Source organism: Alligator sinensis, unplaced genomic scaffold (assembly GCF_000455745.1).
Source record: "Alligator sinensis unplaced genomic scaffold, ASM45574v1 scaffold1264_1, whole genome shotgun sequence".
Classification (NCBI taxonomy): Eukaryota; Metazoa; Chordata; order Crocodylia; family Alligatoridae; genus Alligator; species Alligator sinensis.
Window position 1 is genome coordinate 619,172 of NW_005842770.1, and position 15,441 is coordinate 634,612.

At 43.7% G+C, this 15,441-nt stretch overlaps 1 protein-coding gene across 9 annotated transcripts in view; it reads right to left on the bottom strand.

Moving 5' to 3' along the window:
- Window positions 1–15,441, bottom strand: part of STAG1 (stromal antigen 1) — a 251,543-nt gene that overhangs the window by 117,994 nt on the left and 118,108 nt on the right. For all 9 annotated transcript variants that reach the window (XR_003096470.1, XM_025216836.1, XM_025216838.1 and 6 more), the window contains one exon: window positions 3,244–3,367. Coding sequence is in view for 8 of the 9 variants with exons in the window: in XM_025216836.1 (XP_025072621.1) it covers window positions 3,244–3,367 (124 nt within the window). In the remaining variant the exon portion in view is untranslated. The remainder of the gene's footprint in view (window positions 1–3,243; window positions 3,368–15,441) is intronic.

Sequence of the window (15,441 nt, forward strand, 5' to 3'; positions counted from 1 at the left end):
ACATAAAGATACCAAAGCTATGTATCTGACCCTAGACAGAGTGCTGGATATATAGGTTTCCCTCTGCGAAGGGAAAATATTATGTAAAACATTGATGTTCACTAAGTTTATAAAAACTACATAAGTAATAATTAATTTTTGCCAAGCAGAGAGGACACAGCAAGGTGCTCTCATCTTCTCTGTGGCATAGGAAAAGGAACAGAAATGGCTCAGGGAGGTTCTTATGTTCAATATGGATGTCATTAGTGCGTGCACATGACATGGCTTTGATAAAGGCCTTATGAGCTGAAGCATCAGACTCCTTCCAAGATGATAAACGAATGTTCCTACGTAATAGTTTCATAGATGTTAGGGTCGGAAGGGACCTATTAGATCAGTGAGTCTGACGCCCTGCCCCGGGCAGGAATGAGTGCTGGGGTCAGATGACCCCAGCCAGGTGTCTGTCCAATCTCCTTTTAAACACCTCCAAGGAAGCGGGCAGCACCACCTCCCTTGGAAGCTTATTCCATATTTTGGCAATCCTCCTGTAAAGAACTTTTTCCTGATGTCCAATATGAATTTGCTCTCTTCCAGTTTGTAGCTATTATTTCTAGTTACCTTGACAGGCCCCTGGTAAACACTGTATCCCCTATTTCTTGCTGCCCCCTCCCTGCAATGAGTTTGTAAGTGGTCACCTCTCAGCCTCCTCTTGTGGAGGCTGAAGAGGTTCAGGTCTCCCAATCAGTTCACATAGGGTTTTTTTCTGTAGTCCCTTAACCAGACGTGTGGCCCTCCTCTGAACCCTCTCCAGGCCATCCACATCCCTCCTGAAGTGCGGTGTCCAAAACTGGATGCAGTACTCCAGCTGTGGCCTAACCAATGCTGCATAGAGAGGAAGTATTTACCCTTTCTCTTAACACAATCAAAATGGCATGCAATTAAATGGAAACATTTTCTTTAATATTATTTAAAATAACGGAGGAAATGTGGTATCTAACTTGGGAACTTAGTACAGTACAGTCGTGTCATACGCACATTTAACTTGTGCAAATTCAACTATACGCAGGGTGGGAGGGGGGGCGGGGCTTCAGTTTGCAGCGGCGACGGGAGGTTTTGGCAGCGTGGTGGTGGCCCAGCGACATGCAGCTATCCCCTCCACCACCCCGTGCTGCGCCGCTGCTGCCAGCCGCACAGCTCCAAGCATGGCTCCATGGCGGCAGCGGGAGGTTTTGGAGGTAGAGGCAGTCACTGCTAGTCAAATCACTGGTGATTTGACTATACGTGATTTTTGTCTTACGCGCTGACCTCAGAACCTAACCCCTGCGTAAGATGTGACATGCCTGTGCTGTGTAAGTCACCACTAAGGTCAATAGCCTTAATGAGGTTTCAAAAAGGATTAGGATAGACTTAGATCAGTGGCACTCAACCCTTTTCCCCGGTGGGCTGGATGGGCACTGCCCAGTCCATCTGCAGGGCTGATGTGGCTGGTGGTCCCAATCAGGAGCCTTGGGCAGGCATGGTGGGGAAGGGGGCTTGGTCTGGCCAAACTGGCCCTGTGGGGTGAATAGGGGGAAGGGACATGGCCACTTCTCCCCAGCCATCAGATTTCCTGATCCGTAGGAAGAGCTGTAGGCTGGAGGTTGAGCACCCATGACTTAAGACAATGAGTGCGCCCAAAGTTTCACCAGAAGGAATACAAAACAAAAACAAGACACCTGAAATTAAAAGGGAACAGACCCCAACTTCTGACTGATTGGCTTAGGAAGCAATTCCCACTATGATAAAGTAAGCTTCCTATCGTCCTATCTCCAGTAGTACTCACCCTTCTAATGCTGTGCTGAAGCCACCAGTGTGCAAGTGCACATGCATGTGCGCACACAAACGCACACACTGGTGGCTTCAACACAGCGTTAGACAAGTGAGTACTACTGGAGACAGGAACACAGGAAGTTTTTGAATGAGAAACAACAACAAATAAGAAAAGTGCAACTTAAATTTTCAAGAGATGCAGGTTCAGGGGATCTGGGGGAGACTAACAAGGGAATGATTTTGTCATTTCCCCTCTTTTCATTCCTATTTAAGTCTAAAATTCCTTTATCGCTATTAAAAAACACCTCTTAAAGTAAACCAATTTAAAAAGCACACATATGCAAGATCTTTATATATTCTAATAGCTGATCAGATCTTCCCATCTGTTACTTTAGGATTTTAAGAAAAAAGCATAAAAAGAAGAAAATAAGTAATTCAGTACTTATATACATGCATACTGGTGGCTTCAGCACAGATTCTTATATTATAAAAGCCTAGGTCTTTCTTTCTGTCTGTCCATAACGCTTTATTAGCACTCTGATTGGCTGATGGAAACAGCCAATCAGAGTGCTGCAAGCGTGGGGGTGCGCCGCCATGATTCCAAACCTGAGCCGAGGCCAGCCCAGCGCTGCATTGCATGCATTTGTACAAACGGCTAAATGTGTGTCAGTGCTGAGAAAATGATGGTGCGCTTTTGAACTAAAACACCTTCAGTTTCGTTTTATTTCAAAATCTTGCCACCACCATTTTCTCAGCGCACATTTCACTGTTTATACAAATGTATACACCACAGCACCAGGGTGCTTTTAAAAGTGCTCGGCGCTGTGGCACAACTATGTGTACAAATGCCCTATCGTTCTTTCTTCTCTTCACAGCGTGGCAGTATCGTCTTGAGAGATGAATCAAAGTCCAACACAGCATATAAACAAACACCTGTGATCTGACACTACAGATGTTCAGAGGACAACATCATTAGGAAACTTTCTTACAAAGCATTCTTTGAAGTGATCCTAGAAGACCAGTCTCTCTCCCATAAACATAGAAAAAGCAGTCTGGGGATAGACTGCTGATAGGAACACTGGAGGAACATAGTGGAGGAAGAACACATCAAAACACTCTAATATAATGAAAGCCTTAGTCTGTCCGTCCGTCCGTAATGTTTTATTCACACTCTGATTATTGTCTCTGCAGATGGAGCGGTGGCACCATGAGGCGTTGGGTGGCAGCACTTTGTTCCCCCCCCTCGTGCGTCATTCATGATGGGCAATTTGCTAGTTTAAATATATAAATCAACATGCAGTTCTAGATCACTGCATCCTAATTCAACTACTTAAATGAACTGGTGAAGAAAAAAAGAGTACAAACAAATTCTTTCCAATCATAGGTGATGCACTGAACCAGAGAAGGACACATGCATCTCTTCTAGTTTCTTGTCCTCTGGTATGCAGTACTTACCCTGTCATGTAGTGTCCAACCAACGTATTTTAAGTAACTATCATTCAGAAAGGCATCACTGTACATTTTCATCCATACTCCAATTTCCTCAATGCAAACAGCTCTAATCTCAGCAATAGCATCCCTAGAGAGGTAGAAAAACAGCATTAGGAAGGTCAGAGTCAAATACAATTTTCCTTTCATGCCCAATGGTCTAGCACTAATATTTTGCTTTTTTATTAAACAAAACCACACTATCTATGTTTGCTTCAAACACATTGACTTAACTTCAAACTCATCTCCTGTGTTAAAAAAATGTTGACTTCTCCATATTACTCTAGCCTTTCTAGCTCTATTCCACTTTTTAATCTAGCACTCTCCCCACCCACCTTTCTCTTTCACTCTCCAAAGCCCCACAAATAAGATATCGGTCTAAAAGTCTTAACCTCATCTCATCCTTTGGTTCTCAAAATATGGCATGTAAAGATCTGTCTAGTGGCTTTTTTCTCTTTCTATGTCCATAGATTTCTATAATCATTCAAGTTCTTATTGAAAACAACGAGAACAAATTCGGGCTAGCTCAGGGACCAGCAGCAGCCTGTGGCCCACGGGCCAGATCTGGCCCACTGAGCCACTGGTCCAGACTGCGGAGCTGGGGGGCTTCTCCTATGCCACAGATGGGAGAAGTGGCAGCAGAGGCTGGGTCTTAGTGCCAACCTGTCTCAGACCCAGGCAGTGTCACTCCAGCCCATCACTAATAAAGCCTGCCAATGACCAATCCAGCTGCTTTTACTAGGGAGTGCTGTTCAGATCTCCATCAGAGAAGCTTTAGAACCAATTTCTTCATTTTTTCTTCTCTTTTTCTGCATTCCCAAATATGACAAATGATAAAAAGGCCAAAGGAATATCTCAGCCACAGGAACCTTCTGCTTCTTGAAATGGGACAGTAGGAAATTATCTGGAGAATATGTCTGAATAGAGCAGATGTGGAACTAGTTTCAGTCTAACTGGATTTTTTCTCCTTTGCCTGATTGACAGAGGGATGAGGCCCACACCTAGCCCTTTGTAACCTCTTGGGAGATATGTTGTGAGAAAGTCCTTGTGCCACTCAACTTCTACTTTTCTTTCTTTTTTAAGAAGTCTAAAGTTCAGCAGTTTTGTAAGCAGTAAATTCCAAGGTAAGAAGTGCATATTCACTTGTAGAAGACACTGAGATCAAACTGAAAGCCTAACTGTATTAATTTAATTCTATAAAATGTAGACAGATGTTTCCTTCCTAAGCTCTGGGTGCTTACCATGAGCTAAAACACATAAAATAATAGGACTACTTATACATATAACCACTCCAGTCTACAGCCACTCTCTCCTCAGTAGCTACAATTCCATTCTGCAAGATTTTGTAGATATGAGCAAATGATTTTACATGGCTGTGGCTTATAATCCCAAGAAGTCCGAACATCACAACTGGCTAGACTGGACACGCATTTTCTAAACACCTAGCTCTCCAGTTGTCTCCTTCTCACTTCATCATAGGTTACCTATCAGCATGAAGCAAGCACTTAGTGGCTACTGTATCAACAGTATTAAAGGAAAAATACTATTATAAATCCTAATAAGTCATCCACAGATCTGTGTCAAGACTCTTTGGAAACTAACTGTTTCTATCAATCTCTGAGGTGAAACCATAATAATAGATTTGAAATCCTGTTGTGATTGGCATAGCCTAACCAGCGCCGACAGTGATCAGTTCATGTTATAGGTCCAGAGTGGCAAACTCACCTGGGGCCCTGGGCTAGATCCAGACTGAGGGATCCTCATAGGCTGGATCTGGCCTGGGGGAAGGGGTAGCAGCCATGATCTTGGTGGTGGTGGCAGGCGCAGGCACTGTGGTCGGGCCGGGGGGAGGGGGTAGCAGCCATGATCATGGTGGTGGTGGCAGCAGCAGTCACTGTGGCAGTCGCTACCGCAGTGCCAGTGAGTCAAGTGTCTGCAGGCCAGGCAGCCCCTCATTATGGTGGAGGTTTACAAGCAGTGGTGGGTCAAGTGGCCTAAGGGTGATCGAGGGCTGTGTTGTACAGCCCTCACCTCACCTCTCTGCTGCCAAAACCATGTCCACCAAAGCCACAGGGCCCTGGATTCTATGGCATGCCATGGCCAATGCTGGCCACACCCCCAACTTTCAGTAGCCTGTTATTAGCCTGGCAGGCCAGATGGAGCAGTTGTGTGTGCTAGATCTAGCACATAGGCTGGTATGCTAGATACCCCTGATACAGGTGATACTGCTTCTAAGCAGAGTAAGACAATAAATCATCTGTCCCTAATAAACATCTCTCATTCTGTTTTCAGTATAAGGATGAATGCTCCATACCTATTAATACCTATGAGATTGGTTGTGCTGTGGAAAAAGGGTCTGCTATCCGTCACTGGGAATGTAGCCATGGTTAAAAAAGATTTTTTAAAAAATCAAAATTGCTATATTTCATATATCCAATGTGCTCAATACTGCATAACTCATATGCTGATAGTCAAGTTATTGGGAGCTGGTTTAAAATGTTTTAAAAATAAATAAAAAGAAGAATATAAAGTAAATAATGAGGCATGAAGATCAAAAGACGTATCTATGCAAGATTATAATGTAACAATCAGCCAGCAGAGATTTCTTTCCGGGGGATGGCAGCAGCTTCACACAGCTGCAAGTCCTTAGTTACAGGACTTGTCTGCCTACAACTTCACGATCTAAACCTACAGATTGTTTTGGGAAGGATTTAATGACTACTCTTTAAAGATATCCAGGACTGCAGAATAGCTGTCCAAAACTCAGGACCGTCTCAGCTTCCTTAAGGAGATGGCACACATGCTACCCAAAACACAAAAAGATCCTTCTTGCTTCAGAAGCTAATATGTCAGAGTGTCTCATCAATCTTCAAGAACTCAATCAATATTCATCCTAATTAACAGTCATCCTAAGAAAAATTAATGTTAATGTAATGAAAAAACAGCACCAGTTAAGAAAATGTACCAACTTTATCCAGCTGCAAGAGGTGTTCTCTGAAACTGGATAAGACAGCTCTTCAGAGACATCCCAATTTTCAGTCACAGCTGCCTATGAAGAACTGTTTGATGACATAAATCTTACAGAGACCATACTAAATCCAGGAACGCATGACCTGCAAAGGAGCATGCCAAACAATTCCTTTACATACAACATTCAAGGAGGGTAATGAAGAGGGGACAGATAACTCTTTCTGGCTCAATGCTCTCCTTGTATAACATCCATTTCTGCCACTGACACAGACAGGATGCTGGGCTAGATGGACTATGGCACTTACGTTCTTGAACTTAAGAACTTTCCTGTTCCTGAAACCATTAACAGTACCTTAGACCTCTATTCACTCTTCTATCTGTTCTCTGAAGAAGAAAGCCTAAAGAGAATGCAAAATCTTTGCAAGTGATATTACTGAGTATCCACTTAGGACAGTTCAACCAAATTCTTTGCTTCACTGAATCTTGTAACAGCAGAGAAAGAACACGCACAAATGAAGACTGGCAGCTGGATCTTTCACAAAGAACAAATTGTTTTTAATTCCCAGTACACTGCTATGAAATACTCTGGAGATCCTAAGAAATGGATTTGGAGCTCCCAATGTGATGATGCCACCAAAAAGCTAATAAGATGGTTGGGTGTATAAATAAACAGCAGAAGACTTAAGAGGCGCAATCTAATTAGTTTAGCAAAGACAAGAATAAGAAACTATTTGATTATTTTCTATAGTCATTGACATAGTGAATACATCTGGCAAAAAGGGGGCTTCCGGCTATATAAACATAAGTATAGCACAATTCAAATACTAGACATCAAAACTACAAGAATTCAAATGTTTAATAGTAGTGTCAGTTATCTAGTGGAACAGGTTATCAGGAAAGTGGAAAATCAGACATCACTTAAGAGTCTTTAGATACACACTGGGTCTTTCTAAAAGACCTTCATTAAGTCAAAAACAAGTTACTGGGTTAACATGGTTCACCGTACCAAAAAAAAAAAATTAATCTTCCTCAGCAGCAGAAGTCATGGGGTGAAATACTAGGCTTTGCATTATGCAGAAAGGCCAATGAGATAATAAAAAGCAATCTTTTCATCTTGACTTAAATGTGAGAACCTATGACATACAACTGATTGGTCACTTTGCTGTATTGAATTTACTTTGATTGCCAGGCCAACAGCACAGGGATTAAGTAAACACTACATTGGGGAGCTACCAGCAACAAATACTAATACTACTGCTACCACTAATACGACTAACAATCAAACACACTTTTGGAACATTACAGGTGGTACCCTTCATCATGATCATAAATGTGCAAGATAAGCTGCTACTCTCAATCATGTAATGATAGGAAAGGGGTAAAGCCTGGTTAAACACATGGGCTAAAATGAAAGATGTATACTAGCCAAAAATGTCATTTTCTGCATAATGCATATGTCACTGTAAAGAAATTTTACCATGTGAATGAGAATGATTGCCACAATCTTGGCAATTTATATTTATTCAGGTTGTAATTTCTGGGAATTTCCCATCACTGGGAAAGACAAAATCCTGAGATATATAAAAGGACAATGTCAACTTAAATTCAATGCCCTAAGAATTAATTATCAAAATGAGACTCTCAACATCTCCATCATTATTATTATTTGATAGGCAGTATGTTATTTCATTCCTATATTGTGAAGCAGTTGATTATGTCATGCCTGTTCAGCCTCTCTCTACTCTGTCCATTTATGTGCAGCAAAATATATTCGGCAAAAAGGTCTTACAACAGCCAGAGTCACAACACGAATGAAGCTGAAGAGAGAAGTATAAAGCAGAGTAGGGGGATTGCTCTCTCTTACTTCTCCTTGGCTGGGCAATGAGACAATGGCAAATTAGCCCTCAATGTCCTTTTCCCAATCTGCACAGTTTTTTAGTTTTCCTCTGATAGATTCTTTGGCAGGTAAACATACCAGGCCAGTATTCTGAAGACCTTTGTAATCATCAGTCTGGGAGTATGCACTTTCATGTGGAACACTGTCTCTGGTAGCACTCCTTGGAAGCACACTAGTCCTGGCCTGCTCCACCTGCACAGCTTCCCCAGGAGGACAAGAGGAGCTGCTCCTGGGGAAACAAGGAGGATAAGGAGACCATAAGGCCTATATCCTATGTATCAAGGGTCCTTCACCCAGATTCTTGTGTGTCAGGTTGCCCACAAAATCTGTGTCAGATTCCCCAGCCTGTACCCCTACCCTCAGTAAAGAAGCCTCTCGGTTGCATGTTAGTGGAAAGATTAGGATAGAGCCAGCGGATCATTAAACCTAGTGGCATCTTTAAACATTTGGCTGTGTGAGATGGATAGAAAAGGGGGGAAACAATGGCGGGAAATATTTTTTGAATATTTTAGGGATAAAGACATAAGGCTTGATCATCAGGGTGCTCAGCTCTGAGATGCTTATTCAGAAACAATTTAAACACATGCTGCATATTCACCTTATGCCTAAGTGCTTTGCTTTATCAAGGTCAAGAGCACTTAACATTGTGGAGTATTACATCCCATAATGAATAGCTCAAGACATTTATGCACATATACTTATCTAATACAGCGATACTGTCCACTCACATTTTGTTTTTTCAGAGGCAGGCAACAACAGGTGGCTTACAGAAGAGCATGATGAGATTACTCAACACGCCATTATGTGCATGAACAGGAAATAATCAAAATGCATCAACCAAGTCCCTAAACTGGGATAAGAATTAGCATGCAAACAGAAGTCCCAAAGAAGACAGAAATGAGGGTTACTCACCTGTCACCAGAGTTCTTTAAGAGGGACTCTGCACTTTTGCACATGATATGCAACAGTGTAGCTTCAACATCAGAACCATCTTCTAGCAGTGCCCTGTTGGAGCACTCTCACACCTGCCCCTGCCTCCTGTCCCATTCCTCAGTATGCTGAGGATGAGGCCAAAAAAAAGATATTATGCTCTTGTCAGTTCAGTTCCATTCACTGCTTCGAAAAGTCCAATGTTGTAGGACTCCGGGCTCCACAGAAGAGAAGGGAGGTGGGGAGTGTGAACAGGCAGAGTCCATCTTGAAGAATTCTGGTTACAGGTGAATACGCTTTATTTCTCCTTTCAGAGTTCTCTGCATATTCGCACTTACAGAGTAATTTGGCATTCAACATTTGTCTCCAGCTGGTCAGATACAAAATCTTCATTAAACTGCCTCTGCAATACTGACTCACCAAGATGAGTTTCTACTCTAGGTTTACAGAAATAAGATTCAAAGTATAGCTTTAATTTTCAATTGCAGCCCAACCTATCTTTAAAACTGGAGTTTGTCGCACACCATGTGCGACAAACACATGGTGTGCGACTGGAGTTGGAGTTTGGACAAACTGGAGTTGGACAAACTGGAGTTGGAGTTGGACAAACACATGGTGTGCGACTGGACAACTGGAGTTTGTCGCACACCAATATTTCCTTTTATGAAGCTCAGTATAAAACCCTATACGGATAAGGACAGAGGTTTGCTTGTAATAATTCTTGGTACAAAGTTGAATTCACATAGATGGCACATTGATATAACTACCTTCCTTTTATTCTTATCCCCAGAAGCTGCAAATGATTTTGGTGTATTCCTCAATTAACCTGGTACTATTCTTACAGAAAGCTAAGGCTTTTTTGGCACCTCGGGTATGTAACTTAAACTGATTTAAATGAGAGTGAGATGCACAATTACAAAATGTAGAATAATTGGCTCAGCTACAGTACCACAGAAAAGGACCTGGGATTACAGTAGACCTCAGACTGAATGAGTCAACAGTATAATAGTAAAAGCAGAAAGCCCTCTAATACCAACTTAGGAGGTATTAAGAGCAATATCATAGGCAAGTCAGAGGATGTGATGCTTTACTCCAGGTCTGTTCATGTAGAGGCTCACAACTGGTTACATTTCAGCCTGTGCAGCTCCAGAAACCAGAAGGCGAACATCACCTCATTTCTCCTTGTCGAAGGCAAGGGCCCCGGCAGGGACTACTGTATCCTGGAAGTAAATGCGTGGCTGAAACTGTGCTGCTCATTGGAAGACTATAGATTCTTTGATAATGGGAGGATATTCTGGGGAGGATTGCTATCAAAAGATGGGATCCATCCAACCAGAATCAGAAAGAGCATCTTTGCCCATTGTCTGGCCAACCTAGAAAGGAGGGCTTTAAATTAGGTTCCACAGGGGATGGAAAACCCTCCAGCAACACAGCAAACATCCAGAGGGGAAAGGACTAGAAGGAGCAACTCCACTCTTGGAAAGGGCCAGACAGCCAAAGGATAGCAGCAAGTGGTGCAAAAGGAAGTGAGCAGGTTGAAATGCAAAATACATATGCAAGAACTATGGGGAATAAGATGAGCTGGAAGCCACAGCCTGTGAAAGGAACTATGATCTGATTGGTATCACAGAGATCTGGTGGGACACCTCTTATGACTGGACATTCAACACTGAGGGTTACACTCTGTTTCAGAGGGATGGGGTTGGGAGAAGAGGTGGTGGGGTTGCCTTGTATGTCAGAAATGCATACACTTATTCCCTGGTCCAGAAAGAAGACAGCAGAGCACAATGCATTTGGCCAAAGATAAAAGGCCAAAGATACAGAACCAGTATAATGGTGTGGATTTATTATAGGCCACCAACTCAGGAAAAGGAGGTGGATGAGGCCCTCTTCAAGGTGACAAATCTATCCAAAAGTGATGGGATGGTGCCGATGGGAAACTTCAGTTGTCCAGACATTTGCTGGATGAACAATTTAGCCAAACATAAAATGTTTAGTTAGTTCCTAACTTGTGTGAAAGACAATTTTCTGTTCTAGAAGGTTGAAGATACAACTAGGGGATCATCTACCCTGCATGTTGTCCTGACCAGTAGGCAAGAATTGGTGGAGGATGTGAAGCTGATGGGAATCTTGGAGGAAAACAATCATGATGTGATAGACTTCTAGATCCTGAGACTGGGGGCAGTGGGAGAGAAAGCACAAGGTCAGCAAAACTAGGATTCTAGATTTCAAAAAGGCAGACTTAACCAAACTCAAGGAGTTAATAGGCATGGTGCCATGGGAAGACAGACAAAGATACGCAGAAAGGGTTGGAAGCCTCTGAAGAGTACCATATTGAAAGCTCAACAAGAAACTGTTCTGATAAGATGGAAGCACAAGAACAATGGTAAGAGACCAATGTGGCTGCACAAGGAGTTTCCAGGATGCATCAGGTACAAAAGGAAAGTAAACAAGCAATGAAAAAATGGCAGGTCACAAAGAAAGCATACCAGAAAATAGCAAGAACCTGCAGGGACAAAATCAGGAAGGCAAAGATAAAGCACGAGCTGCACCTGGTGAGAGAAGCTAAAGACAATGAAGAAGAAAATCTATAAGTATGCTGGCCAGAAAAGAAATACCAAGGAAACCGTGGGTCCACTGTGTAAATAGTCAGGGTGAACTCTTAACAGAGGATGCAAAGACGGTGGAGATACTGAACAACTACTTTCCTTAAGTTTCACAAAAAAATTAAGCTGTGACCAGACACCTAACCAGGATTATTTAGATATAGAAAGGGAACAAGCTGAAGGATAGATAACAAAAGAGACAGAGAGCCTTTGATGCTCTGAATGAATTCAAGTCAGCAGGGCCTGATGCACTTTCTCCGAGGGTACAGAAAATATTGGCAGAGGAGCTCTCAGAGCCCTTGGCAATGATGTTCATAAAGTCGTGGAAGATGCTTAAGGTACCACAGGACTGGAAAAGGGACAATATAGTGCCCCTCTTTAAAAAAAGGCAACAAGAATCTGGGGAACTACAATCAGTTAGCTTCACTCACCACAGTACTCTGGAAGTTACTGTAGCATATCCTAAGGAAAGCCGTTTGCAAGCATCTGGAGGAGGAAAGGCTGACAAGCATCCAACATGGATTTACTAAAAATACATTGTATCAAACTAGATCACCTCCTTTGACAAAGTAACTATTTGGGTAGAAGGGAATGCCACCCTACAGACTGTGAGTTTTTGCCTTCCTCTGTAGCAGGGGGCATGACCCTCTATCTGGGATTTCTTGACCATTTATTAACAAACCTTGCAGCAGCAGGAAATTGGCTGCTGCAAGGTTTGCTCGGGCAGGGGTTTGGATTAGATGACCTCTCAAAGTCCCTTCCAACCCTTCTTCTCTGTGACTAGGCCCCCCCACCCCCATGCTAACCTCTATATTTGGGGTCTTTGGTTGATGCTGGTGACTCAAATCAGTGGCAGGGGGAAGTGTGGGGAGGGGGTGGCAAGCAGCAGCAGGGTTCTCCCGGGCTCTGAAGCTGTGTCAATGCAGTGGTTTCAACAACTGTGCTGATTAGCTGCCACCCCACCTCTACCGGGGCGTCGTCTGTCCTGGGAGAATCCCCATGGATCCAGCCCCTGGGGCAAATAAGTTGGATAGTCCTGTTCTACTCCTTAGCATTGCTGAGGCCTCACCTGGAATACTATATCCAGTTTAGATACAGCAATTTAAGACATAGACAGATTAGAAAGAATCCAGAGGAGAGCAACCAAAATGATTATAGGTCTTGAAAACATGAGAAAAAGTTGGAAGAATTGGATTTAAGTAAGCTGGAGAAGAAATGATTTACTGACCATCTTCAAATATGAAAAAGGTTATTATAAAAGAGGATGGTGATCAGTTATATTTGGCATCCAAAAGAAACAAGAGAAGTAATAACAGACCAAGTTGTAATTAGAATGATGAAGGGTGATTAAGTAATCGAAATGATAATTGGATAGGTTTTGGAATCTTCATTCTTAAGTTTTTAAATAAAGGTTAGACAAACATTTATCTATGATGGTTTAAACAGAGATGACAATTCTTTGAGCAAGGAGTTGGACTAGATGACCTTCTAAGGTCTTTTTCCAGCTATATATTTCTATGATTTAGGAAAGACTATGGACAAGTTACTGGGCTAGTTAAGATGGAAGTCTGTTATTCCCTTGGAAAAGAATTCAGGATGTGGGAGAAGGATCCATTTTTGTGGAAGGCTGCAAAGAGCAGAATGGCCGTAAGAGCTTGTAGCTAACCTCACCCAGTAGTAGATGTAATGGTCTTAGTAACAGCTGTCTTAATAGAAAAGGTAGAATAGGGAATATTCTCCAAGAGGTTCAGAGGGAGGTTTCTTTCATAGTTTCATAGTTTTAGGGTCAGAAGGGACCTAATAGATGTTCTAGCCCGACCCCCCGCCAGGGCGGGAGAACAACAAAAGAACCCTAAACAAAAAACGGGACTCAAATGAGTCCAGCCAGGTAGGTATCCAGCCTCTTCTTAAAGATCCCCAGGGTAGGGGCCAGCACCACCTCCCTTGGAAGTTGGTTCCAGCTCCTAGCCGCCCTAACTGTGAAGTAGTTTTTTCGGATGTCCAATCTGTACCTCCTCTCCATCAACTTGTGCCCATTACTCCTTGTTATGCCAGCGGGGGCTAGGGGAAACAGCGTCTCCCCCAAACCCTTCTGGTTCCCCCTAGTGAGTTTATAGACGGTCACCAGGTCCCCCCTCAGCCTTCTCTTGTGGAGGCTGAATAGGTTCAGGTCCCGCAGTCTCTCACTGTAGGGTCTGCCCTGTTGTCCCCGGATCATGCGGGTGGCCCTCCTCTGGACCCTCTCCATGTTGTCCACATCCCTCCTGAAATGGGGCGCACAGAACTGGACACAATACTCCAGCTGCGGCCTGACCAGCGTCGCATAGAGGGGGAGGATCACCTCCCTGGCTCTACTCGAGATGCACCTGTGGATGCACGACAAGGTCCGGTTAGCCCTGCCAACCATGACCTCGCATTGTCGGCCCATGTTCATCTTGGAGTCAATAATGACACCAAGATCCCTTTCCGCCTCCGTGCTCTCAAGTAGGGAGTTCCCCATCGTATAAGTGTGCTGCTGGTTCCTACTACCCAAGTGCAGCACCCTGCACTTGTCCGTATTGAAACACATCCTGTTCCTGTTTGCCCACCCCTGTAACCTATCCAGATCCTTCTGCAATCTCTCTCTCCCTGCTAGCGTGCTCACCTCCCCCCAAATTTTGGTGTCATCAGCGAATTTAAACAGGTTGCTTTCCACCCCAACATCAAGATCGCTGATGAAGAAATTGAACAGCGCAGGCCCCAGGACCGAGCCCTGGGGGACTCCACTACCCACCTCCCCCCAAGTCGAGTATGATCCATCCACCACCACCCTCTGAGTGCGACCCTTCAGCCAATCTGCAATCCATCTGACCGTGTAGGCATCTATGCCACAGTCGCCTAGTTTATTAATTAGGATGGGGTGAGAGACGGTGTCAAAGGCCTTGCTGAAGTCCAGAAAGACTACATCCACCGCGACACCTGCGTCCATGGCCTTTGTGACCTGATCATAAAAGGCAATCAGGTTGGTCTGACATGATCTCCCCCTAATAAATCCATGCTGATTGCCCCTGAGCATCATTTCTGATGCCGGCCCATCACAAATGTGCTCCTTGATGATCTTCTCAAAGAGTTTCCCCAGGATTGAGGTAAGACTGACGGGCCTATAGTTGCCCGGGTCCTCCCTTTTCCCTTTCTTGAAGATGGGGACCACATCTTGAGCTGGTTAACATCTAATGCTGGTGTATGTTCTTTGACCAGACTGTAGGCATTCATCAGTCCCTGCAGGAATATTTTACTGTCATGACTAAATACTTACTGTCAATTATGTGAAGAGCAGAGACAGCTGCAAGATTCACAGTTACAAGCAATACAAAAAAATCCCCGAGGCACTTCAACACAAACTGAATGGGAATTAAAGCTGTGTTTATTATAAATACTCCACAGAGAGCATCTTGGGTATGACTGTAAACTGCATCTGACTGGAGGGTTTGGTGGCAATGTGGTGGGGTAGCTCCTATAAAATACCAGTGTTGCAACCTCCAGAGTAAGGCAAGTACAGGGTGCCTCAAAACCCTAGCCCCCACTGCCTTGTGGGTGCTCCTTACTTTGAGAAAGGCTAAGGGACATCACTGTCACAGAAATGTCCCCTTGCTGAGGCATTTGGAAGCCAGCAGCTGTTCCAATTTGCTGTTCTTTGGCAGAAGCTACAACCAGCACTGAACTTCTGGACTTGGTCTTGCATTTGGACTTTGTTTTGATGGTCTAAATGGGGGCCGGGGGGGG